This window comes from Camelina sativa, chromosome 3 (assembly GCF_030686135.1).
Source record: "Camelina sativa cultivar CO46 ecotype springtype chromosome 3, ASM3068613v1".
NCBI classification, from domain to species: Eukaryota; Viridiplantae; Streptophyta; class Magnoliopsida; order Brassicales; family Brassicaceae; genus Camelina; species Camelina sativa.
In genome coordinates this window covers 2,264,334-2,292,058 of record NC_141882.1, presented here as the reverse complement: position 1 = coordinate 2,292,058, position 27,725 = coordinate 2,264,334, and the positions used below count along the sequence as shown (strand labels likewise).

The following is a 27,725-nucleotide window of genomic DNA, read 5'->3' as shown; positions in this document are numbered from 1 at the left end:
TATGGTTGGAGATGTACAAATAAAAGTTGATTATACTAAATAATAAAATGATTGAAAAGTAAAAGTCACGTTTCGAGTCAAACGCATGGAATATAGGATATAAATATACTACAACTCTACAAGGTTAAGAAGTGTATTAACATAATCGGTCTAACATTAACAAAGCAAGTGCGTACGCGCCTGCCTTCACCTCATGTACGTGTACACCTCATTCTGTACTTCTGCCTGCCGCGTGCTTTATACGTATTTACCGAACGGGAAATTTCGAAAGAAAAATATATATGTGAATGTGTAAAATCACTAATCTAAAAAGTTATATATTTCAAAGTCAAACCTAGTACAGTTTATTGAATGTGCAAAGTCATAAACCTATTATTTTTTACATTAATTAAGAAGATTATTATATACGAATATTAACAGTGGTTTGGTTTGATTTGGTTCGGTCTGGTTTAGTAAAAGGGTGGCTTGGGTCGGTTTCTGTTGTCACTTTCGTGAGCTCTCTCTCTCTCTCTCTCTCTCTCTCTCTCTCTCTGTAGAAACTAGAATCGCGTGGAGTGTCACTCTTCTATAATCAATCGAGCGAAGAGAGATGCAAGCTATCGCTAAAGTTTCCTCTGCGGCCTCCTTCTTTCGATGTTCTAGGGTTTGTATTTCTTGAATTTTACTCATTCTTGTCTCAGTCTCCGTCTCCGGATTGAATTTACTCACCAATTTTAGGGTTCACTCCTTCCCTATGCATAATTAAGTAGAGATTACTCGTAACTGTTTTCTTGTTCAAAGTTTTGAAATTTCGATGTTTAAAAGCTTGGATTATACAAAAGTTTCTTAATTCGTTATGGATGATTTTTTATTTATAATTTTCCAGTCTATTAACTCTTTTTTTAGAAAAAACTGAGTTGAGAATTCTGGTTGTATACATGAATACATGACTTGTGTTGATTCAAGCTCACTAGCTCATTGCTTAAAAAGCTAAAAGATATTGGTTTGTGACTTTTCTTGTTTGAAAAATATTCAGTCTTTGGCTGTGACTTTTCTTGTATGTATATTTTTGAAGCCTTCTTGTCCATATCTTTTGATTAGTCTCTTTTTTTTATCTGTTTTTATCTGAAGCTAACAACTCAGCCATGTCTAAGTCCATGCGTGAGACAGCTTCATCTCAGAAAGGGTTTTGTCTCTGGTGTGATGAAGCTGTTCTCTTCCCCTCTTAGAACTCTCCGTGGTGCTGGTAAATCCGTTCGCGTTTCAAGATTCTGCACTGTCTCCAATGTCTCTTCCTCATTGCAGATTGAACTGGTCTGTGTGTTGCTTTTTCACATGCCTTAAACTCTATTCCTTATTAATTTTGCTTCGTAATCCTTTTGTTTCTTGGCAAATAAAGCTAATTTTCTCTGCAGGTGCCATGTCTTACGGACAACTATGCTTATATTTTACATGATGAGGATACTGGTACAGTTGGTGTGGTTGACCCTTCTGAAGCTGTACCTGTTATGAATGCGCTGCAGAAGCATAGTCGAAATCTAACATATATCTTAAATACACATCACCACTATGATCACACTGGTGGGAATTTAGAACTAAAACACAGGTATGGTGCAAAGGTAGGAGAATGTTACTTCACTCTCTCTCTGTCCATATTGTGGATAATATGTTATCTAGACTTTTGATGTAACAATTAAGTCCAAACTATGATGTTGCTTGTACTTAGGTGATTGGCTCAGCTGTAGATAGGGACCGGATTCCTGGAATTGATATAGCCTTAAAAGATGGTGACAAATGGATGTTTGCTGGCCATGAAGTACATGTTATGGAAACTCCTGGCCACACAATAGGTTGGTTACATGTCGTCTCGTCTTAAATGCAAAGTTTACTCCTTTCAAAGTTTTAGTTTATATACTTCTGATTCAGATTAGTTCAAAATTTAGTTATCCAATCCATATTCTTATGCTATATGTCTTCCTTGTATGCCCTGTATAGTTTATTCGTCCGTAGCATTAATTACCAATTTGAGCTTCAAGATGTTGTATATTTTTTATAGATTCACATAATTAAGTTTCTATTCTAAAAAGTTTTGGTTTTATCATAAATCATAGTATTCTTCGAGGTTCTAAGAACTTTGTATTTCCCTTGGTCCTCTGATTAGAGCTTTGATGGTCTAAAAAGCGTTAGCATCTCTGAATGTCTTAGTCTTGTCCCCATTTTAATATCCTCTTTTCTGTTTGTAGGCCATATTAGTTTCTACTTTCCAGGGGCGCGAGCAATTTTCACAGGGGACACCTTATTTAGCTTATCATGTGGTAAGCTCTTTGAAGGTACCCCAGAGCAGGTAAACATCATTTATCTTAAATTTTCATGTGTAACTATTGTTCTCTCTGAACCTGACTCTTTTAAATTGGTTTTCCAACAACCTGCATCTTGTTCTGCAGATGCTAGCTTCTCTCCAGAGGATAATTGCTTTGCCGGACGACACAAGCGTATATTGTGGCCATGAATATACACTGGTTTGTTATCTTTATTGGGTGTTTCCATATAAAAATACCACAGACGTGTAAATCCCATCTGATCGAATGATTTGTAATTTTGCAGAGTAATTCCAAGTTTGCATTGTCTATAGAACCAACTAATGAAGTACTCCAGTCTTATGCAGCCTACGTTGAAGAGCTCCGTGACAAGAAGTTACCAACGGTAATCTTTCTTTCATTTCATTTTACTTCATTGGACTAGCTTCTCCTAGAACCCGATTAGTTTTCTCCAAAGTAATTGAAACGATCAAGATGGTTTTCTTGACTGATTTTGTGCCTGCAAAATCTCAGATTCCAACAACGATGAAGATGGAGAAAGCTTGTAACCCGTTCCTCCGTGCTTGGAACACAGATATCCGTCGGGCTTTAAGTATTCCAGAGACAGCAGATGAAGCAGAATCTCTGGGTATTATAAGAAGAGCAAAGGACAATTTCAAAGCTTAGCTAATGGTTCCTCCTCTGTACAGATGATGATGTTGAGATTCGGTTTAATATGTAATGTTGCTGAATAAGATGTGTTCGAGTTTTGACCATAAACTCCTAGTAGTGAATTCATAGTCATCATACTCGATGATTATATTTTCTTTTGTTGTAAAGTTTAAAACTTCAATTTGTTTCTTTTCTTGCCTTAATTTCTTCTTTCGAACAAGTTTTGGTTCGGTCACTCTGTATCCACGTTTCTTTAGTGTACAATCGAATTTTGTATTTTATTTAGTGGAGATACTAAAGTAACCGACTTAATCAAGTGCCAACACACCAAGTAAGTAGATGATATCGAAAACATTCCAAGAACTGAAACAGAGCCGACCGACAAAAGTCAAAAGCAAGAAGGGGGTCGTTGTCTGAGACGAAAAGCTATGGGGCTAGAGGATGCAGGAGATTTGGTTCTCCACATCGTACTATCCAAGATCGGTCCTGAAAGCACAGGGAGAGTGGCTTGTGTCAGTAAAAGCCTTAGGGTTTCCGCCTCCGAGGAATCTCTCTGGTCGATCTTTTGTTCCCGTGATCTTAATATCTCTACTCCACTCGATCCCCATGGAGATCCTGTGCCTTCCTTCAAGGTCAATTTCACTCCTTTCTTTACCTTTCTTGTATTTAAATTTACCTGAATTTGATCAGTTCTGAGTCCGAACGTTCGTTCTTTGAGGGCTGTTGACACTGTAAAGTTTAGGTTTTGATCTCTGTGTCTATCTTAAAGTTTTGATTTTTTTGTTTTTCTCTCTTAATTCTTCAGACAGCGTATCAGTTGTGGAGGGAGTCATTTAGAATGTACCCTTGGAATCTTGTTAAACGAGTTACACTTTGTTGGGACAACCTCAAACTATGGTTAAGCTTAAACTTCCCTGAAGCAAAAGCAACACTAAGGAAATGTGCTACAGAAGATGAACTTGAAGAATTCGAGACTCTTCTCAAAGTGAAGCTTCCTCTTCCCACAAGGCTTCTCTACCGTTTCGTTGATGGTCAAGAGCTTTCTTCCTCTAATGGGCTTGATGGGTCTTTGGGGCTTATAGGTGGCTACTCTGCTTACACTCATGAAGTTAATGTCTACTTGCTACCTCTTAAGGAAATCATAAGGGAGACAAAGGAAACCATGCGCCACCTTGGTTTCTCCAACACTTCAAACCTTATCGTTGTGGCTGCATCCGTAGTGGCTAGTCTGAAAATCTTTTTCCTAGACTGCACAAACGGAAAGCTTTATACTGGGACAAGTAACCGCCAGTTACTTCCTTGTGTACCGGATTCTTTGGTTAGATCGGTTCATGATATCAACGGCGATCAGGCACAGGATGCGTTGCTGCTTTGGTTGGAAGAACATGGCAGGCGGTTACAAGCCGGTACTATAAAAATCTGTGTACAGGACAATGTCAAAAGTATCAGTTTGTTCCCGGAACTTCCTCCCTTGTGTTCTGTCTCCATAACTAATGGTGTGCAGGTAAGCAAATGACTTACTTAGTAATTTGATATTCGGATTTGTGGATTGTTGAATGAAAAGGCTTGTTTGTTTATTAATAAATGCAGGTACGTGCTTCGTCTGTTTTTATTCCGGAAATATCTAATCTTCTGGATCAGCCACCAGCATACTGGTATGCATACTCAATCCGGATGTCTCTCGTTCCAGAAGGATGCATCTTGAATGGGACACATCACAGCTCTTGCCAATTGTATTGGAGGCATTGGGTTATCCGAGCTGATAATGAAGTGATAGATAAGGTTAATGGAGAAGCTGTGATAGGAAAGGTAATAGTTTTGCTTTAGTTTAAGATAACAATTTGTTTGTTGAAGGAGCATAATTGTGATATAAACTTTGGTTTTCTAATGCGGTTTGTGTATTTGTAGTACCCGCTCTTACAAGCCGGAGGGGAAGAGTTTGTGTATGAGAGTTGTTCCAGTTTTTCAACAACTGCTGGATCAATTGAAGGCTCTTTCACCTTTGTGCCTGGAAGGTATGATGTTAAAAATCCAGACCACCATATGTTGGTAGTTTTGAAATTAAACTGGAATCTTGACCCTTTTTGATTCCTTTTTTCTTAGTCTGAGAGATCCAAAAGGGAGTCAATTCGAAGTCAAAGTCGCAGAGTTTCCTCTGGAGTTACCGGACTACATCTTCTGAACTCTTTCTTGCTCAAGGTTTGTTACTTTTTCGAGATTGTTATGTCAGTTTTTGTTGTTCACACAGCATGCAATGTACTTAAAACTCAAAAAGACAAAGGTGTTGGATCAACTGGTTCACAAGTTCATGAGAACAGATTATTCTTAGCAGTATTACATAAGCAACAGAAGAGTGAGTGACGAGTACGTATAATTTAACGAAGTAGATAGATTTAGAGCTGACATTAATGAGCGAAAGCCATCTTGCGTTTCTGAGCATCGGTAGGCAATTTGACATTAGTGGCTAAACCGAGAGCCTGGAAGAACCGAATGAGGTACCAAGTTACGTCTACCTGATACCATTCTAGTCCGTGCCTAGCCGACGCCTCAAAGGCATGGTGGTTGTTGTGCCAGCTCTCTCCAAACGTGAGTAGCCCTAACCACCTGCACCATCATTACACACATTTTCTCAGTATTAGTTATATAAGTTTTTCATTTTATAAAGTTCTCTATAATTAAACCAGACTGAAACTGGATTCGTTTTATTTAGTAATCACTAATCAAACTGAAACTGGGCCCATTGTGGATAGGTTTTGGTCTTTCGGATAATATTTTGTTTTGTTTGGTTTGGTTTTTCGACGTGTCTTGAATAGGTCTATAGAGATTCCAGTTTGTAAATAAAATACCAAACGTTACGAGAGGTGTCTTTGGTATTCCACGCTCGCGAACCCCAAATATGGCATGCCGAGTTGACGAGCCAAGTCAGATGGTAAGCGAATACTCCTCCAACGCCCTGTTGCCAAAAAAAAAGAGGAAAAAAAGAAATAATTGAAAATGAGAATTTATGTAAGGTAGATTAACGAAAATTTTATGAAGAAATTAATTGCTAAGATACATAGAGATTATATCACGCCCCTAAGTTAAGTGAGGTAGACCACCCCATAAGTAGATGAGGGTAAAAAATGCTGAGATGTGGAGACCCATTGTGATGGAACCCGGGTCATGACCGTACCGCGGTGAGAACCGGTACATACGTTCGTTTATCGGCCGCGTCCACCGCGTCCGACCATCCGTCCGTACGTCCGCTGTTCCGCGTCCATTCGCGTCCATTCTCGTCCCTAACCGAACCGCTTCTTCGATCCGCTCCGCTGTATCATTTGCTTAAAGTTTAAAGTCCACCGCGTCCGACCATCCGTCCGTACATCCGCTGTTCCGCGTCCATTCGCGTCCATTCTCGTCCCTAACCGAACCGCTTCTCCGATCCGCTCCGCTCGTCTCATTTTGTTTAAAGTTTGAATCTTGTGTGCTATAGGTTGTTAGTTTCGTTTTGTGTTCTAGGTTGATAGATTCCATCTCGTTTCTTGTTTGTTCTTGCTCGTTCTCGTTGCTTTTATATTCTTGTTGTTCTTGTTTATGTTCTTGAGTTGTTTGTGCTATATCTTTTTAGGGTGACTTGCTTTTGGTTTCGATGTTTTTAGGGTGTAGATCGTTAAAGTTCTTTGCTTTATTTTGCCTTCCTTGTTAGTTGTGGTCCTTAGACGCGTGTCAGTCCTAGGATAGTCGTTTTGCGTCAAAGTTCTTTTCTTTTGTCGTTTTGTAGGTTGCTTTTTGCTTTTTGCTTTAGTTCCATCATTGGTTCCTTGCTCTTAATCATTGAATATCCGCTTTGCCTTAGAATATTCCCTACACTAAAGCAAAACGCGTCATTTTGCGGACAGGTGTGCAAGAGTGGTCCAACAGACAAAGCACACGTCCAAGGTCGAGAAGCAACCGCAAACTGAGAGCCGGACGCACCGCGATCATCGACCATTGTCTCCGATCGATCGCCCTCGCCGTCCGTACGCTGACCATCGTCCCATACGACAGCCGTTGGCTGTCCGTACCGTTGCTCGCACTAGTCGACCGTACTGTGACTGCCGTCCGTACCGCAATCGTCGTCCGTACCGCAACCGCTGTCCGTACCGCAACCGCTGTCCGTACCGCAACCGCCGTCCGTACCGCAACCGCCGTCCGTACCGCAGCCGCCGTCCGTACCGCAACCGCCGTCTATACCGCGACCGCCGTCCATACCGCAACCGTCGGCCGTACCGCGACAGCCGTCCGTACCGCGACCGCCATCCGTACCAGTTGTCCGTACCGACGTCCGACCACCATTGGCCGTCCGTACCGTTGATCGTACGTAGTTCCAATTCCGTGATCGTTAGCCAATGCTTGATTCGACATTGATCAAGTATGGAGCACGAAGATCGTTATTCCGATGATGAACCATGGTACCAAGAACACCATGGTAGTGAACCGGAACTAGGGGCTACCGAGGACGAACCATGGTACAACGAAATCCACGGTACTGAGTCCGGACAAGAGGCTACCCAGGACGCATCATGGTACAATGAATACTATGAAGAAGGGTTGGATCAAGAGGACCACGGGCATGGATCACCGGGCTACTATTGGCCGTCTATGTCACGAGCTACGCGCCTTAACGAGCCAAGGATGAATCTATACGATGATTCCGATAGTGATGACTTGGGTTCATACTACAAACCGTCCACAAAGTGTATGGCCAAGTGTATGGTTCAGATCATGGCCGCGCGTCTAGGGTTTTAGTGTCCCCCTTATGTAAGCTTGCCTATATAAAGGCCTAAACCCTCATTGTAAAAGAAAGACTGGAATATAGAAATTATTGGCCCAAAGATTGGATCTTTGTTCATTCCTCTCTCCCGCTCAAGTCCGGGACTTGGCTCTAGAGAAACCCTAGAAGGTTCAAGAACCGGGTTCATGACCTTTTAGTCCGACCGTATCACGGGCCGAGCCATCTCCCGTGTGTCGTCGACTCAATCCACCGTCCATTCATCCCCATCTATCCGAGAGACAAACGAGTCGAGCATCTCCTCGCGAATCTCTCTCCGTCCGTTCTTGTCGTCCTTGGTCCCGTTTCCTTCCGTACATCGCTCCATCCGCGGCGTTCGTCTGTACGCAGCGTCTGTTCCCATCCGCGTTCCATCCGCTCACTCGTCCATCCGACGCGTCCGTACGTTCGTTTATCGGCCGCGTCCACCGCGTCCGACCATCCGTCCGTACGTCCGCTGTTCCGCGTCCATTCGCGTCCATTCTCGTCCCTAACCGAACCGCTTCTTCGATCCGCTCCGCTGTATCTTCCGTCCGTACGTCCGTGAACCACGTCCGTAGTCCGGGGTCACATCACATTGTCTTTCCAAGAAACCTATAGAACCATTGTTGCTTCAAGTCCATCACATTGTTACGTCTTCCACACTGTAGCAAGTATTACAACATTATTCACCTTTATTTTAATTACAAATCTTGGAATTTCATCAGTTATTATATAAGATCGATTCACAAGGTGAATTACGTGCTTTTTGTAAACGTTTAGCTACCTTTTCTCTGATATAATCGGAGTCAAATATCCACAAGACATGGCTGAACCAGAATCCTTCGATAGGGCTATGTGGATCGCGGTCCGAATCTGTGAACTGGTGATGGAACCTATGTGTACTCACCCAATCTATTGGATGACCCTGAAACGAAAAAAGAGATAAACAATATAACTGAGTATACATATTGGATGTACGATCGATAATTTCATTTTACATTTTCTTGTGAAAGAGTATTTTACAGTACCTGCAACGCGAAAAGAGCAGAATAGGCGAATAAATATTCGAGCAATTTAGGTAACTTAAAGCTCTGGTGAGTCAAGTTCCTATGGTACGAGAATGTGATGCAAATGTTAGTCACTACGTTGAGAATCCAACCGAACAAGATTGCTTCCCATTTGAAGTAAAATGGAGCCACTAGACACAACAGATGCACGACTACAACAGCCGAAGCTTTCTCTATATCGAACTGGGTCCATTTTCTTAAGAAAAAAGCTCTTTTTTCCTTGCGCTCTGATTTGCTTTGGCTAGAGCCATCAAACTTAGCTGCTTCACCCATCGGACCGTCGAGATATGAGTTTTTTTATCTTTGAGATATGAATAGTACAAATACTTTTTGAGTTATGCCTTACAATTGACCAAAGGTCTGATTATATAGGGGAAGATGTTGGTAATTTTAGTTGAATGTTGTGGAGATTAAAGATTGTATATATAGGTGGATTTGAGTAATCATCACTACCTAACGACGGAAAGATAGACTTGTACACTTTACCTCGTATTTAATTTGCCCGCTCTAAAAAAAAAAAAAATAATAATAATAATAGTTTGCTCGCTCTATCTTGTTGAATGTGGGATGTTTTCTTGTGCTACGCTCAATTTAAGCGAACATTATTGTTCTCGTAACATTGTAAACAATATGTAAAGTATAGCATATTGTAGATGTATTATATATATAGTACATGTAATAGGTTTATATTCTTCTAATATGTCGAATTAAGTGTAGTTTCACATGTTCGCTTTACATCACATCAAAGAAATTGATATCTTTTGAATGATATAAGTGACAACGTAAATTACTTGGTCAATCATATTGAAATTTAGAATATAGAAAAACATACATACATTCGTACAAACAAAAACAATATTAGAGCATACGTACTTGTTAACTGTCAAAATGGTTGCTAGTTGCTACATATAATACGTTTGTAATCGTTAAATTCACTTACTAATTTTCAGATATTTTAAATATGATGGATGGATGCCTACATTATTATTAAACCATTGGTTGGATATTTAATATGATGGGTAGAACCGTAGAAGTCGTAAAACTTAGGTGGTGACTGGTTCTCCCGCTACCTCCCGCAAACGCTGCGTTTGCGGGTGGTAGCGGTTGCTAGCGATTGGAACCAATCACACAAATCGCTCCCAGTCGCTCCAAATCGCTTCCAATCGCTTCAAACCACTGAATTTCAAAAGCTGTCTCCCGCAAGCGTTTGCGGTTGCGGGCGATTGCGATTGAATTTTTTTTTTTTTTTTTTTTTTTTTGTAAAAAAACTTAAAAGAAATCAATGATAATGATTTTTTTTTTGTTATATCTTCAATCTATCCATTTTACTCATTAAGGATGGAAAAAAATGAAATACGAATATGATTGCAGAGATTATAAAATAAACAATTAGAATTAAATAATATTCTAATTAACAATAACCCAAAAAACTTGATGTAAATTTAATGGCACATCGTACATAAGTTCAAAAAAAATCTAAATAAATATAATATTTTATCAGAAATTTAAGAAAATAAGATTATTTGTAAAAAATATTAAAACAAATCACCAGTGACTCATCTCAACTCTCACATGACTATTCCTACCGATGAAACTACTGAGCCAAGATCTAAGAGAAAAGAGAAAAGATCTACGATCTAAAGCATATGTTTTGTCATTTATCAAATTATTTGATTAAATTTTTAGTGAAAAGCCAAATGCATAAAGGAATAAGTATTTCAATATGAAATTTATTTGTTTTTTGAATAATTATTTTAGTACTTTTTTAATAAATTTTAATTATAAATCAAGTTTAATAAAAAAATGGGTGTTTTTAAAATTTATATATTATATATCACATGTATTATGTTTCAACCGCTATTGCACCCGCTGATCAACCAGTCGTAAACCTCCCGCAAACGCACCAATTTTAAACCGCTAAACCAGTCGTTCAAAACGCTTAATAACGCTTGAAACCGCAATCGCCCGCTTCCGCAATTTTCCGCAACCGCAACCGCAACCGCAGCGTTTGAACCAGTCAGGCCCTTAATCAAGACGAGAAGTCGGAATATCTTCCATATTTTCAACGCACCAATGCAATACGACGTCGTTGTGTCTCTGAAGGCTACAGAAAGAGAGATAGTAAACAAATTAAAGGTCTAAGGATTTGTGGGCAAATTAACTAACTAACTGTAGATATTAATTTAAAGAAAAGGTTAACTCAACTAACTAAGTAACAAAGTAAATAGAAAAAGCTAGCACAATATAGTTATAGATTTCTGATCAGTTCCAACGGTACTGTTGTAAATGTAAAGACAATTGTGATGGCCAGAGTTATTCTAAACCAGTAGTTGGGTGTTTCAGATTTTATTGAGACCCTAGCTTACATCTAATTTTTTTGGCAATTTGTTACTGAAACTACTGTTAGTAGGATTGGCGGGTGGATCCAACGACGACCCATATTTTTGTAATAAGAAAAGAAAAAAAAAGAATTAAATCTGTGAATTACGAGATTGTAAAAAGTTCTATTGCACTCGAACCTGAATGCATGGCGAGAAGTCCACGCGCAATAGGACGCCGTAATTTATTCTATAATGCATGCTATTGTTCAAAACTACTTAAAGCTAATATTTCTTTTTTTATATAGTTTGATTGGAGTCAAGAAATACCGGCCCACATCTTCTGAAATCTTCTCTGACAAGGTTCGATCGGTTACTCTTTCAAGATAGTGCGTTAAGTTACACTGTTCATATAGCGTGAAATGTAGTCAGGTATTAAAAAGTGTTGGATCACAACTAGTTTACAAGTTCATGAGAGAACAGAATTATTCTTAACCATTTAACATAAAATAACAAATGAGGGAGTGATATATGAGCTACACATATAATTTAGATAGATATAGAGCTCTGACTAACGAGGGAAAGCCATCTTGCGTTTCTGAGTATCAGTAGGCAATTTGACATCTGTGGCTAAACCGAGAGCCTGGAAGAACCGAATGAGGTACCAAGTTATGTCTACCTGATACCATTCCAATCCGTGCCTAGCTGACGCCGCCTCAAAGGCATGGTGGTGGTTGTGCCTAGCTGACGTCTGATTTTATTCCGGAAATATCTAATCCTTTGGATCAGCCACCAGCATACTGGTATGCATATTCAATCCGGATGTCTCTCGTTCCAGAAGGATGCATCTTGAATGGGACACATCATAGCTCTTGCCAACTGTATTGGAGGCATTGGGTTATCCGAGCTGATAATGAAGTGATAGACAAGGTTAATGGAGAAGCTGTGATAGGAAATGTAATAGTTTGGCCTTAGTTTAAGATAACAATTTGTTGGTTGAAGGAGCATTATTGTGATATGAACTTTGTTTGGGTTTGTGTATTTGTAGTACCCGCTCTTACAAGCCGGAGGGGAAGAGTTTGTGTATGAGAGTTGTTCCAGTTTTCCAACAACTGCTGGATCAATTGAAGGCTCTTTCACCTTTGTGCCTGGAAGGTATGCTTTCATGATATGATGTTAAGAATCCAGACCACCATATGTTGTAGTTTTGAAATTTAACTGGAATCTTGACCCTTTTTGATTCCTTTTTTCTTAGTCTGAGAGATCCAAAAGGGAGTCAATTCGAAGTCAAAGTCGCAGAGTTTCCTCTGGAGTTACCGGACTACATCTTCTGAACTCTTTCTTGCTCAAGGTTTGTTACTCTTTCGAGATTATCTGTTATATCGGTTTTCATAGTCTATACAGCATGCAATGTACTTAAAAATACAAAGGTGTTGGATCAACTGGTTTACAAGTTCATGAGAACAGATTATTCTTAGCAGTATTACATAAGCAACAAAAGAGTGAGTGAAGAGTACGTAATAATTGAATGCCCTTTAACAAAAAAAAAAAAAAAAAAAAAAAAAAAAAAAAGAGTACGTAATAATTTAACGAAATAGATAGATTTAGAGCTGACATTAATGAGGGAAAGCCATCTTGCGTTTCTGAGCATCGGTAGGCAATTTGACATTAGTGGCTAAACCGAGAGCCTGGAAGAACCGAATGAGGTACCAAGTTACGTCTACCTGATACCATTCTAGTCCGTGCCTAGCCGACGCCTCAAAGGCATGGTGATTGTTGTGCCAGCTCTCTCCAAACGTGAATAGCCCTAACCACCTGCACCATTACACATTTACTCAGTATTAGTTATATAAGTTTTTCAGTTTACAAAGTTCTATAATTAAACCAGATTTAAACTGGATTCGTTTGATTTAGTAATCACTAATCAAATTGAAACTGGGCCCATTGTGGATAGGTTTTGGTCTTTCGGATAAATTTTGTTTGTTTGTTTGGTTAGTTTAGTTTGGTTTTGCGACGCTTCTTGAATAGGTCTATAGTGCTAGATTGTAAATAAAACTATATTTTAATCCGCAATATATCGTTTACATATAATTTCTATTATTTTTTATATTTTTGTTGTATTTGTTTGTTAAATAATAGATGTTTTATAAATAGAGGAATAACTAAATTTTTCGACAGTTTGTATCGTTTAATGTTTATTTTAATTATTAATCCGTAATATACTTCATAATCATTTGTTCATTATATTTAGTTTGTTTTGTTTAGTGTTTGAGATTTTATTTTGATTTTAATTATTATAACAAAAAGATAAGGGATCTAAATACATAATAAGTCATTTATACGCTATGATTAAGTTACATTGTTCCTAATGATTTAATTATTAATCTTAGCTAAATAAACTTGATTTTCTATGTGAAACATTCTAATATTAATAGTGTTGAAAAATAATAAAATGAATATTTAACTCGTATTAACACAAATTATATAATATTTTATTAATTCTAACACATCTATTATATAACCATATTATATATTATATTAACATATTTGTAATATTTTAAAATTTTATTAAATTTGTATATATTAATTATAATATTTAAATAAATGTGAATTGAAGTTATTCTTATGTTAAGAATCAAAATTCACCGGTATTGGAAAACAAAATAGAAATCAAATTGTTGTTTTTTTGTTTGTAAATGATTCAGAGATAGAATATTTTCAAAACACAATAGAACGTGCGGTTAAATATATTATAATTTATGTTTTTATATTGATTTTGCTGTTATTTTTTAGTTGAAATGAAATGTAAAATATTTAGAAAACAAAAATTTGAAGTAATGATATTTTCGAAAAAATTTAGGGATTAACTTTTGTAGATAAGTTTTTAAATAAATACAAAGATATGTCAGCCTTTGTGGCTAAAGAACCGACTTTGTCATGATTTCAGAAATTAATATAATCTTGTTTCGACGAAAAAAAAACAATATATAGAAGATACCAAACGTTACGAGAGGTGTCTTTTGTGTTCCACGCTTGCGAACCCCAAATATGGCATGCCGAGTTGATGAGCCAAGTCATATGGTAAGCGTATACTCCTCCAACACCCTGTTGCCAAAAAAAGGAAAAAAAAAAAAAATTGAAAATGAGAATTAAATTTATTTTTGAAAATACCAGTTTTAATACTTTAAGGGCAAAAAAAATGAAGAGATCAATTAATTGCTAGGATACATAGAGATTCTTACCACGCCCCAAGTAAAGTAAGGTAGACCACCCCATAAGTAGATGAGGGTCCAAAATGCTGCGATGTGGAGACCGGCTGTCTTTGCAAGAAACCTATAGAACCATTGTTGCTTCAAGTCCATCACATTGTTACGTCTTCCACACTGTAGCAAGTATTACAACATTCACCTTTATGTTAATTACAAATCTTGGACTCTCATCACTAATTAAGATCGATTCATAAGGTGAATTACGTGCGTTTTGTAAACGTTTAGCTACCTTTTCTCTGATATAATCGGAGTCAAATATCCACAAGACATGGCTGAACCAGAATCCTTCGATAGGGCTATGTGGATCGCGGTCCGAATCTGTGAACTGGTGATGGAACCTATGTGTACTCACCCAATCTATTGGATGACCCTGAAACGAAAAAAGAGATAAACAATATAACTGAGTATACATATTGGATGTACGATCGATAATTTCATTTTACATTTTCTTGTGAAAGAGTATTTACCTGCAACGCGAAAAGAGCAATATAGGCGAATAAATATTCAAGCCATTTAGGTAACTTAAAGCTCCGGTGAGTCAAGTTCCTGTGGTACGAGAATGTGATGAAAATGTTAGTCACATGGCTGAGAACCGCACCGAACAAGATTGCTTCCCATTTGAAGTAAAATGGAGCCATTAGACACAACAGATGCACGACTACAACAGCCGAAGCTTTCTCCACATCGAACTGGGTCCATTTTCTTAAGAAAAACACTCTTTTTTCCTTGCGCTCTGATTTGATTTGGCTAGAGCCATCATACTTAGCTGCGTCACCCATCGGACGAGAAATGAGTTTGTTATCTCTGAGATATGAATAGTACCAATACTTTTTTGGTTTTGAGCCTTATGATTGACCAAATGTCTGACTATATAGGGGAAGATGTTGGGAATTTTAGTCGATTTGTTGTGGAGAGTAATGTGTCTGTCGGTAGATTTGAGTAATGAGCAGTGGTAACTCTCCCACCAAAATCTCTCACACATAAAATAAATATTAAAAATAATAATAAAATATTTTTAAATTATATGAATCTCTAAAAAAAGAGGTGGCAGTCTCTCGTGATTTCTTATATGAGAGACTCTTTTAATTTATACTATTCTGAGAGACTTTCACAATTAAGTAATACTACTTATTATTTTATTAATTATTGTTTAGATGAAAGATTTTCTTGAAAAACTACCATTGCAAATGCTCTAAGGACGAAAAGATAGACTTAATACACTTTACCTCGTATTTAATATGCCCGCTCTATCTTGTTGAATGTGGGATGTTTTATTGTGCTACGCTCAATTTAAGCGAACATTATTGTTCTTGTAACATTGTAAACAATATGTAAATTATATAGCATATTGTAGATGTATTATATATATAGTACATGTAATAGGTTTATATTCTTCTAATATTTCGAATTAAGTGTAGTTTCACATGTTCCCTTTACACCACATCAAAGAAATTGATATCTTTTGAATGATATAATGTATATATGAATTGACAGCGTAAATTACTTGGTCAATCATATTGAAAAACATACATACATGATACATTCGTACAAACAAAAACGAAATTAAAGCATACGTACTTGTTAACTGTCAAAATGGTTGCCAGTTGCTACATATAATACGTTTGTAATCGTTAAATTCACTTACTAATTTTCAGATATTTAATATGATGATGGGCGGGCACTCTCGTGGTATACTATTGATAGTTGTGGGGCACTATGTACATACAGCCTCTAAGGATAACCAAGTGAATGCGGCTGGCGAACGGAAGCCTATATTATTACTGAACCATTGGTTGGATATTTTTGAATATGTTGTTAATAGAGTGAAAATAGAATCTAATGGATATGAATTGATGTAGATACAATTATTAGACAGTTTATTGGGTAGAAGTGGTAGAACTTAATCAAGACGAGAAGTCGGAATATCTTCCATATTTTCAACGAACCAATGCAATACGACGTCGTCGTTGTCTCTCTACAAGTCTTAAGATATAAAGGTAAGGATTTGTGGTGGGTCTATATATATATGCACAACTGTACATATTAATTTAAAGAAAAGGTAAACTCAACTAAGTAACAAAGTAAATAGAAAAAGCTATTACAATATAGCTATGGATTTCTGCCCAGTTCCAACGGTACTGTTGTAAATGTAAAGATTGACGATGGCCAGGATTATTCTGAACCAGTAGTTGGGTGTTTCAGATTTTCTTGAGACCCAGCTAGCTAGCTCACATCTCTTTTTGCAATTTGTTACTGAAATTACTGTTAGTAAGATTGGTCCAACGACGACCCATATTTTGTAACAAGAAAAGAAATATATATATATATATATATATATATGTATATATATATATATATGTTAATTACGAGATTGTAAAAAGTTCTATTGCACTCGTGACGTGATATATACGAGGTTGGATTTTTTGTGGTTTGACGATGCATGTCATCCACAACAAAAATAATGAATGAGCGCTCGAAGCTGAATGCATGGCGAGAAGTCCGGGACGCCGTAATTTATTCTATAATGCATGCTATTGTTCAAAACTACTTAGCTAATATTCCTTTTTTTTAGCTTGAGACATCCAAAAGGGAGTCAAGAAATACCGGACATCTTCTGAAATCTTCTCGCACAAGGTCCGGTTACTCTTTCAAGATATAATGCGTTAAGTTTTATTGTTCATTCAGCGTGAAATGTACTCAGGTATTAAAATGTGTTGGATCACAACTAGTTTACAAGTTCATGAGAGAACAGAATTATTCTTAACCATTTAACATAAAATAACAAATGAGGGAGTGATATATGAGGTACACATATAATTTAGATAGATATAGAGCTCTAACTAACGAGCGAAAGCCATCTTGCGTTTCTGAGCATCAGTAGGCAATTTGACATCTGTGGCTAAACCGAGAGCCTGGAAGAACCGAATGAGGTACCAAGTTACGTCTACCTGATACCATTCTAGTCCGTGCCTAGCCGACGCCTCAAAGGCATGGTGGTTGTTGTGCCAGCTCTCTCCCATCGTGAATAGCCCAAGCCACCTGCGCCATTGCACATTCACTCAATATTAATCTCCCTTCAGTTCTGGTTATGGTTTAATGGTCTATATATAAAGAATAGAGTTCTTAAATAAAAATACCAAACGTTACGAGAGGTGTCTTTGGTGTTCCACGCTTGCGAACCCCAAATATGGCAGGCCGAGTTTATGAGCCAAGTCCCATGGTAACCTATTGCTCCCCCAACACCCTGTTGCCAAAAAAAATACCATATATATGTGCTAGTTAGTTAGTATGTTGGATGAATAGTGAAATACAAGAACAATAAAATATTCGAAAACAAAAGTCTTGCAAGGTGCTTTTAATTTAGTTTTAGTAGATTAATAAATTATTTTAGTGATTATATTTCTAACATGCGCAATGGAACCATTTGTCGGAAATATGATGTGAATGGTTAAAATAATAATGGAATTTTTTTTGTTTTTTTTTGCTACATCGTGGGATATATATTTCAAAACGTCAAAATTTTTGTATAATATTCATAACGTATAAACCAATTTTTTTATTTAACTCAAACGATTTGCACCCAAAAAAAAAAGATAGAGAATTTACCACGCCGCAAGTTAGGTAAGGTAGACCGCCCCAAAAATAGACGAGGCCCCAAAAGGTTAAGATGTGGAGACCAATTGTGTTTCTAAGAAACCTATAGAACCATTGTTGCTTTAAGTCCATCACGTTGTTACGTCCTCCACACTGTTTACATCGTAGGTCGTTCGCCATTAGTTATACTATATTTATATTCTGTTAAAATCTCATAATAACTTAAGATTTAATCATATAGATTTGTTGGGTTTAACTGTAGAGATTATAAATATTTTTCTACCTTTTCTCTAATGTAACTGGTGTCGAATATCCAAAAGACGTGACTGAACCAGAATCCTTCAATAGGGCTATGTGGGTCACGGTCTGAATCTGTGAACTGGTGATGGAACCTATGGGTGCTCACCCAATCTATCGGATGACCCTGAAAAGAAAAAATATATATAGACGTTTAATTTCAAAGGTAACGCACTGAGGGATATACGTTGGCTGTGTATCTATATTTGGTTATAAACGATATATAATATACCTGAAGCGCAAAAAGGGCAGAGTAAGCGAAGGGATATTCAAGCCATTTAGGAAGCTTAAAGCTTCGGTGAGTCAAGTTCCTATGGTAGGAGAATGTAATGCTGAGACTAGTCACTATGGCAAGCATCACACCGAACTGGAGAGCCTCCCATTTGAAGTTAAACGGAGCCAACAGACACAATACATGAACAACCCCAACAGCGGAAGCTCTCATCAGATCGATCCGGGTCCATTTCCTGAAAAAGTACGCTCTCTTTTCCCTACGCAGCGATTTGCTTTGGCTGGAGTCATCGCCCTTAGTAGTGTCCCCCATTGGACCGTCGAGGAATATGGGTTTGTTGTTTATTGAGATATGATGAGTTATATGATTTTGACCAAGGGTTTGGTTATATAGGGGAGGAGAGGATGTTATGTTGATGTATTGAAGCTGAATGTCGTGGAGATTAAGGATTGTATCGGTGGATTTGAGTAATCATCACTACTTAACAACGAAAACATAAAGTTGCACACTCTACTTTAACTCGTATTTGCCTCGTCTCCAGATGAGGATGTAGCTAGGAAAACAACATGCATAGCCACTTGGTTGGCCTAACTTTTTTTTATTTTCTAAAAAGATATATATTTAATTTTATGCGTAACGATCCGGGTTTGATTGGTTAATCCGAGAATTAAGAGTTAAGCATAATAGGCACATGTGTAAATCTTGGGACATTTGTAATTGTTTTAAAGAATGGTTTTAAGGATGCTTTTACGTCATGAAAGACACGCAGGTTGATACCTCTTCACATTTAAGGTTTTGAAATTTGTAACCTTTAATATATTTAGTAACTGTCCTAAGATTGTAAAAGTACGGTGCAGTATATAATAAAAAAAATATAATGCATTGTCATTTTTTTATCAACTAGTATGTCACAAAAATTGTAAATGCAACTATTAGTAGTGGATATAAATTTGTTTATCTGTTTCTATTATAATCAGTATTATCACACACACACACACACACACATATATATATATATATGGATATGAATTTTTATATATTTGTATGCTAATCTCTTCTTGATTTTTTTTAAATTGTAGTTGTTATGATATATCACATACAAATAAATGAAAATTCTAATTTTAATTTTGAGCTCTAACATTTTCGGTTAGTTTGGAGTTTGTAGAGGACGATGGATGAAGAAATAATGCATTTTAGGTTTGGATGCGTTTTAGCCTTTTAGGTTTGGTGCTTCATTAAACGTTTAATTTTGAACTTTTTTTTCTCAGTTGAACATTGTATTTCACCCATTAAAACTTCAGTAATAGCACTTCTTTTTTACTTTTTTTTTAAAATAAAAGTCAAATCTGTTTTAAAAAAAAGGTGGAGGGAATTGGCGGCATATTGTGCTTTGCCAGGTAGCAACCATTTTGCTCTCTCTGGCCGTTTGGCCCGTTTCTGTTAACTCCGCCTAATCTTTTCTTGTTACTTAAAGTTACTTTTCTTGCATGTTCTCCAATAAAAATGAACCACGGCAAAATACACATCACCATAAGCCAATAATATATTTAAGTAAGAAATGATCATAATGTTGTTGAATGGAATTTGCAATTTACTAGTGTGATGTCATAAGTACCCGATCATTGTGTCATAAGTCATAATTGCGTGAGTTAGAGACAAACCAAAAAAATAGAAGACCGTGATAAACTTCATTACGCATATTAAAATTTCGTGCACATGGAAACAAACGTATCTTAATTAAGCAAGCTGGTTCAAAACACACCACAAGACAAAAACAACACCGCATAGCACAATATTACAAGTGTTACGTTTACCCAAAAAACTTTAAACGTACGTAGACATTAGCTAATACTTCAAACTTAATTGAGACGAGAAGTCGAATATATTCCATATTCTTCAACGAACCAATGCCATACGACGTCGTTGACTATCTGAAGGCAACTTGACATCAGTAGCCAAACCGATACTCTCGAGAAATCGGACGATGTACCAAGAGATGTCGATTTGCCACCATTCCAAGCCTTGTCTCGCCGATGACTCGAATGCGTGGTGATTGTTGTGCCAGCTCTCTCCAAACGAGAATACTGATAGCCACCTATATAACCATTTTAAACCAACAACACTTGATTAGTTTAATTTCTTCTACATATATGCTATTTTCCTCTCTCTTTTTTTAGAAAAAATAATATAAAACTTACTATGTTTTAACATGCATGCAGTAATAAGATGGGCCACACAAAAGAAAACACAATAAAAAAAGATCTACGTATATGTCGGGTGTTTTTCTGATGGTAAACTAAATGCCTTTGGAGTGGTCCAAAAAAAGGTATCCCATGGTAAATATTTTTAAAAATATATATATGTCTGTAATGGGATGGAAAAGAAGTAACTTTTCCTGTTTAGTCAAGTCATGCATGAACGTTTTTTATGGGCAATGTGCCAAGAGTAAATATTCTAATTGACCTTTTAAAAGAGAGGTAGTTGGTTGATGCATCTTCCCTTCCACCAATTCAAAATTCAAAATTAAAAAAAAAAAAAAAAAAAAAAAAAAAAAAAAAAAAAAAGCTATCACTGGGTAAAAAATGAAAATTTCAGTCTCTTCTATAATAATTCGACTGATTAAAAGTTGCACATATGTATACTCTCAATGACATTTGTTTATATTCATGATTGATTAAAGTTTCAACGTACCAAACATTACGAGAAGTGTCATTTGTCTTCCAAGTCCGACTTCCCCAAACATGGCAAAGTGAGTTGATAAGGCAAGTCACGTGATGTTCCATTGCTACGCCAATACCCTACAAATACGCCAATACCATACCAAAATTAGAATTTTTTAATGCTTTATCATTTATTATTTATAACTATTGTTACAATTCTTGTTTTTTTTAGGTAAAACTAAAATCAAAAGGCATAAAAGAGAAATTACCATTCCCCAAGTAAGAAACGAGAGACCGCCAAAGTAATAGAGGAGGAAACCAAATGCTAGAATGTGGTAAAGGACTGTTCTTTGAAGGAATTTATAGTACCACTGCCTCTTTAAGTCCTCCACATTTGTCCTTCTTCCACACTGTGCCATTACAACATTATATTAAATTTTAATTGTGATTAAAAAGAACTAATCTAGTACTCGCAAGAATTAATTACCTTTTCTACAAGGTAACCGGTATCAAATAGCCATAGGAGGTGACTGAACCAAAAGCCCTCATTAGGACTATGCGGGTCCCTATCAGAATCTGTAAACTGGTGATGGTATCGATGTGTGCTCACCCAATCAATAGGATCTCCCTAATTTCAATAACAAAACAAATACTCATAATGAGATGTGATATATAAGTGTTTTTAAGAATCATAGGATATGCGGGTGGGTCCATGAAATTATTACAACTAGCTAGATGTTTGATTATACATAAAAAACAGTTAACTCAACCAATCAGAACATAAATAATGTAAATTTAAAAACTAAAAAGCATGATATTATAGCTTGATTGTGACCAAAATCTAAGGATATAGTTAAAGATTGACGATGACCCGAGTCCTTCTGAACTAGTATAAACATATATGTGGAAAAATAACTAAATTTTTAAGAGAATAGGTAAGTTTTGCATTCGTGCATGAGTATGGATATGACGAAAATATATAAATACGAGGTTGGAAATTTTGCGGTTTCAATAATAAAATAAAAAGAAATGACAGAGGGTGAACCTGAATGGCAAGAAGGCCGCAATAAGCGAAGAAATACTCGAGCCATTTAGGGACTTTGAAGCTCCGGTGAGCCAGATTTCGGTGGTAAGAGACGGTGATACCGAGCCCACCCACGGTATAAACAATAAGGGCGACTCTTAAGGCCGGCCAAGTGAAATTGAAAGGAGCCAAGAGACATAGGAAATGCACAAAGAGGGAAGCAAAAGCTTTCACAATGTCCAATCTCTTCCACTTTCTTTCCCACATTGCCCTCTTCTTCCTCCCCTTCTCTGCCTTGTCTGCGGCCATTTTCCGGTGATTCTCCTCCTTCTCCAACGTTGACAATGACATCTTGTAGTAAACTTATGTATATAAACAAACGAGAGAGAGAGAGAGGGAGAGAAAACAAAAACTCTTAGTTAGATATGAAGATTGCAGAAGGAGTGTTGTAATGGTTAAGGTTTGTGAGTATCGTCCTTGTAATTTATAGTAGCATGGAGTGAGTGTGAAAAATGAAATAGAGTAAACTGACTTATTAACCGACGCCGTAATTTATTCTTTAATGCATGCTATACCTTTCTTTTATCCTACCTGTAAATTGTTGCAGTTGGGACGTAGTCGTTATCACTTCATTAACTTGCTCGATAATAAAAATATTATTATTATTGTTGGACTTGGAATCCATAGAAAGATGCATGCAACTGTGTTAGCATAAAGCTGACACAGCCCTCGATATTGATTTAGAATTGTGATTTACTGTATATACCTGTATTTTATGCAGTTCTTCTATTTGTAGTTTTGTACGACTATTTTTATTTTATTGGATGCTGATTCGATGTATACATCTATATTATAAATTAGGTTTTTTGTCACTTTTATTTCTTTGAAATATGTTGACTATCATTTAAAAATAAAATAAAATTATCACTATTTTCGTAGTATGTGGACAAAGCAACATCATGACTCCAATATCTCAAAACCCAATTAAGTAGCTTACGTGAGTTTGGATGAAATTAATTAATGCAATTGCTTAGCAACCATCTCATCCTGAGTGATAAGGAAGAAATGGAAAGCACATGCACAAATTAAACCACTCTTTTTCTTGAAGTTGGAAGGAAATAATTCACGTAATCTAACTTAGCAGCTATCTAATCTCCACAAATCAGGAAGATATGGAAAGAAGAACATGCATATATTCCAAAGAAGACTAACGATTCTTTCTTGAATAAGCAAGAAATTAGATCGATTCATGTGACCAACCATCTAATCTCCAAACTAAGAAAGATATGGAAAGCACATGCATATATACTAGAGAAGACTAACTAAAGAGATTAAATAATTTTTGAATTTAGAAGAAATTCGTAGCAAGTATCCAATTTCCAATACTAAGCATTTAACAAACCAACAAACAAAAAACACAGAAGAAAAACTAAGAAAAAAATGGAATTTTTTTGTCACTGGCAAAAAAACGTTTATTACGGTGTGGCGATTCATATATCGTTGTTTACTTTACGGCGGTCATTAGAAGAAAAATCCTTAAATATATAAAGTAAAATATTGTCCATAAAAAAATCCTATTGAAATGTAATACTATAGAGAATTTTTATTAGTTAAGCGAATGTTTTAAATTACTCTTGAGAATTAGTGATTTAAAAGTCGTTTATGTGGGAAAGAGATATACAAACTTATGAACAAACTATTAACCTTTCAAACCAAAAAATGGAAATTATAAACAAATTGTTCGAGCTGACGACTACTTAGCTAATACGTTCCTTCTCTATGGTCTCTTTTCATTGTATCAGTAAACTGTTGCAGTTGGGACGTAGGCGACATAATGCTTCATTAACTTGTTGTAGACTTGTAGTAATAATTTTATAATTATTGGAAGCCCTAGATGCATGTAAGAGTGAAGGTGACACGGAGCTCGATATTGACTTCGTTTTTCTTATAAAAAAACATATTACGTGCACTTATTTATTATATATAGCTTCTACTATTTCATCAAACCAAAAATAAATGTACTTTAACGTATAACTTAGAAAGGTATTTGCTAGTTCAATAGATTCTGTGAAGTATAAATCTTTTTTTCCCCCAAACAATCTCAGTGGAGACTAAGTAAATAAATTTCAGTGAGAAACCTTAATAACCGACGAAACATTTAACAAGGTTGATTCATTTGGTATCCGATATACACGGTTTGGTCTATATACTTCTAAAGGATTTATTTTCAACAATTACAAATTGTATATATAGCAGCCATGTCTCTTAAATTAGCTTTTTTTGTTGTTGTTGCAAGAATAATATTCTTCTTCAGTTTGGAAGGAACAGGCGAACCCATTAAACATCCAAAACATACAGATGCATATGTCTCGTCGTGGCTTTAACAGAAAAAAAAAATGGTAAAAAAGTCTCGTCATAAAAAGAACTAACCACAGGATTGTCAAAAACACATGCTGCTCAAATAGATACAAGAAATGCATATCAAGCTCATGTAGAAGCTTATCCTATAGAAATTTCCTAGTTATACGATAAGAGATTCAATAGTCCAACAATAAATATTTATTAACTTGATATGAATGCAGAATACCTACATATTTTCTGCGAAACATGGATGGGTGATGGGCAAGTTCGACCCTCTTTAAATGCAAACACCATGTGTATGGCCATATTTTTCTTTCGGTATGTCTAAAAGTATACACGTAACAATGATTTTTGTATACATGCAATGTACGTATAAAAGTATACTCGTAACGATGAGTTTTGTATACATGCACACAGCACACAAATTATGACTTGTTGGTCCATTGAAACATCTCTATATAAAATGTATACCTCACCCATATTAATTCAGAATAACAGATTTCCGTGATATCTATCCATATCTTTGCAGTCTCAACATCGTAACGAGATAACATTAATTACTCAGGGCTTAGAAAAAAAAACATGAGTTCTTGTGAAATATATCGAAATTATATATAAGTTTTATGGGGTACCATAACACTGTAATTCTCTACCAGCAATCAGCTTAGCAATCCTAAGACATAAAAAAAAGTGAATCACGTAAGATCGGAAATTTCGAAAGAAAATGAGTACATTCAAATCACCACTGGGCATAGAATGTATAAACCATAGAGTACAGCCAGGCAATAGAATTATTTTGCAGATATAAAGGATCTAAGGAGTACCCACAAGCCACAGTGTGGTAGATTCAGCACCATAACTACAAAAGACATTAATTAGATTTGGGGCCAAAAAAGTCAATGATGCACCTGCAAAAACCACAAGGGGTCGACCCATTGTTTCATTACCTTTTACCATAAGTTTAAGTAACACCATTTTTTAAAAGAAAATTAACCTATTCTCTTAGGTTATAACATAAAAAGTAAATGAAGAATCACAGATCTCTATAACGTTTTAATTTCCTCTATTTCTGGGATTTTATATAATGACAATCTGATATGGGTAGGTGTCCATTTCGGTTCTCTCTGTTTTGCCTTCATTCAAGGCCATGCCTCGCCATTGATTGGAACCTCCTCTGAATCTCTGATACTGTTTTACTGGACTACAGAAATAAAATAGAAATTATATATCAGGCAAATTAAAAAAAAAAAACATGATATTATATTCTATCATCATTTTCTTCTCGTGAAAATGAAAAGAATTCAAAGATAGTTTTATGACAAAAACACTGATCCAATGTAGAACAGGATCAGACCCTATCAGTTGTCGTTCCCTTGTTCGAAAAAAATCCTGATGTCTGAACAAGTTGGGGTTTGTGTATAATGTTATGGCTTTCTAAACACAAGTGTATATCTTCTTTAAGTACCCATGTAATCACTTTTGGCCGAAGATTCACCATCCATTTTAAAAAATACAGAACAAAAAATCGTAAGCAGCCGGTTTATAGCTCTTTTTAACTTACTTTGATCATGTGTGAATGATCACATTACCCAACTAGTATTAGATTACTCACACCTGATTAAAGAAAAAAGGGCGATAAACATGAAAAGAGCCATAGAAATATCAAATATGTGAGGTGAGCATATACTTTAATGTGTGTTTTAAGTAGATAAATTAAACATGTCTTTGTCTAGTAGTATAATTCATCTCCATAGAAACAATCGAAAACATGTTTTACGTCAATAATTGAAAAGCCGATGTTACTTTCTATACGTGCTTTATCTACCACGAAAACAAACACTTCTATAACTATACAAACATATGAACAAAAGATAAAATGCGCTACAGACAAATAAACCCGATATGCACCGCAGCACGAGCAAACACTAGACTCTGTACTTATACATCCCCGTCAAGCAGAATATAGTAAGTATTTAGAATTATTGAAGGTACGAAAGCAATCTATAGGTAGGGTAAGTACACTAATTAATTATCCAAGTAAAAAAAAGGCAAGCCACCCGTTACAATTCAGGACGATACCAACCCTAAAAATGTAAGATAAGACCCATCTTTATAGAAAACTACACTACTCTCCTATAAAATTTTAATGGATTAATAAGGAAATTACGGTAAATGGTTTCTTCTAGCTAGAACAGGAGATCTCAGTACCTCACCACTCACCACAGATGTGGGACTTGGATTGTATCCCAACAACGTATAGATACATTCTGAAAAAGAAAAAAAATAGTATTCGTAATCTGCTCTGCTATCTAGCTATTCCTATTAGATACTTTATTTTATTTTATTTGTTTAAAAAGCGGATATGAACATATGAATCGAGTTGTGATATGCTCTGTTTTAAACATACACTGCTATACTGTATATGTTATACGTTTTGTTTTTAAAAAGCAGATATGAACATATGAATCAATAGTTCAATACGAATATTGAATATGGAGTCATATGTATCTGATAAATAGTTTGCCCAACCCTATTCACATTGTCGAAAATGATATTTTTGGAGTAAGGAATTTGCTAAAAAATTACAGAGCTGAAATTACTATATAAAAAAATATGTTTAAGACAAGAAGAAACACGTAATGTATTCCGTAGTTAGGAAATGAAATGAAGTATGGCCAGAGGAAAGTAGCTGAGACTTGGAGAGGAGAGTAAGTGCGGCCATTCAATTGTCGATGGGTGAGAGAAGCTGATCATGTTGTGTTTGTGTATGATCCTTTTCGCTCTAAACTAGCCCATAACTGATCAAGCCCACTCCAACTTATTTGGAAAGAACATCAGACCATTTTATCAATCCATCCTCCTCATTCAGGAACCAACAACAATTAGTTATTTTTCACCATATGAATAGATGTTTTTGTCCATGTATGGCACATAAACTATATATAATACTAGATCAAAACTAAGTTTAGAAATACTAATTATTAGATTTTTTTAAAAAAATCAAGTAGTTAACGGTCCATATTTATGATCTTTCCAGTTAGAGTTCGACTCAAAGTCTCAAACAAATCACATGATCCTGCATAATTGTTGGTGCGGGATTTAGCACCCCGACATACCGAACTAAACCAGAAAGATAATTTGGTTATTTAACCGGGAATCCGGTTAGGAACTCAATTAGGTCATT

The 27,725-nt window shown here is 36.1% G+C and overlaps 7 protein-coding genes across 7 annotated transcripts; 3 read left to right on the top strand and 4 right to left on the bottom strand.

The window, feature by feature from the left end:
- Nucleotides 1–446: 446 nt before the first annotated feature.
- LOC104763986 (putative hydroxyacylglutathione hydrolase 2, chloroplastic) lies at nucleotides 447–3,151 on the top strand. The gene is made up of 8 exons (XM_010487408.3): nucleotides 447–643; nucleotides 1,111–1,293; nucleotides 1,395–1,598; nucleotides 1,706–1,829; nucleotides 2,223–2,323; nucleotides 2,424–2,498; nucleotides 2,584–2,682; nucleotides 2,811–3,151. The coding sequence occupies exons 1-8, from the start codon at nucleotides 590–592 to the stop codon at nucleotides 2,961–2,963; spliced, it is 993 nt and encodes a 330-aa protein (XP_010485710.1). The 5' UTR covers nucleotides 447–589; the 3' UTR covers nucleotides 2,964–3,151.
- A 128-nt stretch (nucleotides 3,152–3,279) lies between these two features.
- On the top strand, nucleotides 3,280–5,282 carry LOC104763995 (F-box protein SKIP16). Its single transcript, XM_010487418.3, has 5 exons — nucleotides 3,280–3,580; nucleotides 3,754–4,452; nucleotides 4,539–4,757; nucleotides 4,857–4,963; nucleotides 5,052–5,282. The coding sequence occupies exons 1-5, from the start codon at nucleotides 3,377–3,379 to the stop codon at nucleotides 5,128–5,130; spliced, it is 1,308 nt and encodes a 435-aa protein (XP_010485720.1). The 5' UTR covers nucleotides 3,280–3,376; the 3' UTR covers nucleotides 5,131–5,282.
- LOC147946519 (delta-9 desaturase-like 2 protein) lies at nucleotides 5,214–9,182 on the bottom strand. Its single transcript, XM_087507976.1, has 4 exons — nucleotides 8,748–9,182; nucleotides 8,504–8,644; nucleotides 5,795–8,381; nucleotides 5,214–5,552 (listed from the first exon to the last, which is right to left on the bottom strand). The coding sequence occupies exons 1-3, from the start codon at nucleotides 9,057–9,059 to the stop codon at nucleotides 8,310–8,312; spliced, it is 525 nt and encodes a 174-aa protein (XP_087364102.1). The 5' UTR covers nucleotides 9,060–9,182; the 3' UTR covers nucleotides 5,214–5,552; nucleotides 5,795–8,309.
- A 2,683-nt stretch (nucleotides 9,183–11,865) lies between these two features.
- Nucleotides 11,866–12,470, top strand: LOC147946518 (F-box protein SKIP16-like). Its single transcript, XM_087507977.1, has 3 exons — nucleotides 11,866–12,061; nucleotides 12,153–12,259; nucleotides 12,360–12,470. Exons 1-3 carry the CDS (start codon nucleotides 11,927–11,929, stop codon nucleotides 12,436–12,438), a joined length of 321 nt encoding a protein of 106 aa, XP_087364103.1. The 5' UTR covers nucleotides 11,866–11,926; the 3' UTR covers nucleotides 12,439–12,470.
- A 180-nt stretch (nucleotides 12,471–12,650) lies between these two features.
- Nucleotides 12,651–15,189, bottom strand: LOC104778585 (delta-9 desaturase-like 1 protein). The gene is made up of 5 exons (XM_010503038.3): nucleotides 14,841–15,189; nucleotides 14,603–14,743; nucleotides 14,347–14,487; nucleotides 14,103–14,209; nucleotides 12,651–12,919 (listed from the first exon to the last, which is right to left on the bottom strand). Exons 1-5 carry the CDS (start codon nucleotides 15,150–15,152, stop codon nucleotides 12,721–12,723), a joined length of 900 nt encoding a protein of 299 aa, XP_010501340.3. The 5' UTR covers nucleotides 15,153–15,189; the 3' UTR covers nucleotides 12,651–12,720.
- A 1,925-nt stretch (nucleotides 15,190–17,114) lies between these two features.
- Nucleotides 17,115–18,943, bottom strand: LOC104764004 (delta-9 desaturase-like 1 protein). Its single transcript, XM_010487429.3, has 5 exons — nucleotides 18,497–18,943; nucleotides 18,251–18,391; nucleotides 17,980–18,120; nucleotides 17,511–17,617; nucleotides 17,115–17,412 (listed from the first exon to the last, which is right to left on the bottom strand). Exons 1-5 carry the CDS (start codon nucleotides 18,806–18,808, stop codon nucleotides 17,214–17,216), a joined length of 900 nt encoding a protein of 299 aa, XP_010485731.1. The 5' UTR covers nucleotides 18,809–18,943; the 3' UTR covers nucleotides 17,115–17,213.
- Nucleotides 18,944–20,163: 1,220 nt separating this feature from the next.
- Nucleotides 20,164–22,775, bottom strand: LOC104764013 (delta-9 acyl-lipid desaturase 1-like). The gene is made up of 5 exons (XM_010487440.3): nucleotides 22,202–22,775; nucleotides 21,644–21,784; nucleotides 21,426–21,566; nucleotides 21,188–21,294; nucleotides 20,164–20,591 (listed from the first exon to the last, which is right to left on the bottom strand). The coding sequence occupies exons 1-5, from the start codon at nucleotides 22,529–22,531 to the stop codon at nucleotides 20,393–20,395; spliced, it is 918 nt and encodes a 305-aa protein (XP_010485742.2). The 5' UTR covers nucleotides 22,532–22,775; the 3' UTR covers nucleotides 20,164–20,392.
- Between the last annotated feature and the right edge of the window lie 4,950 nt (nucleotides 22,776–27,725).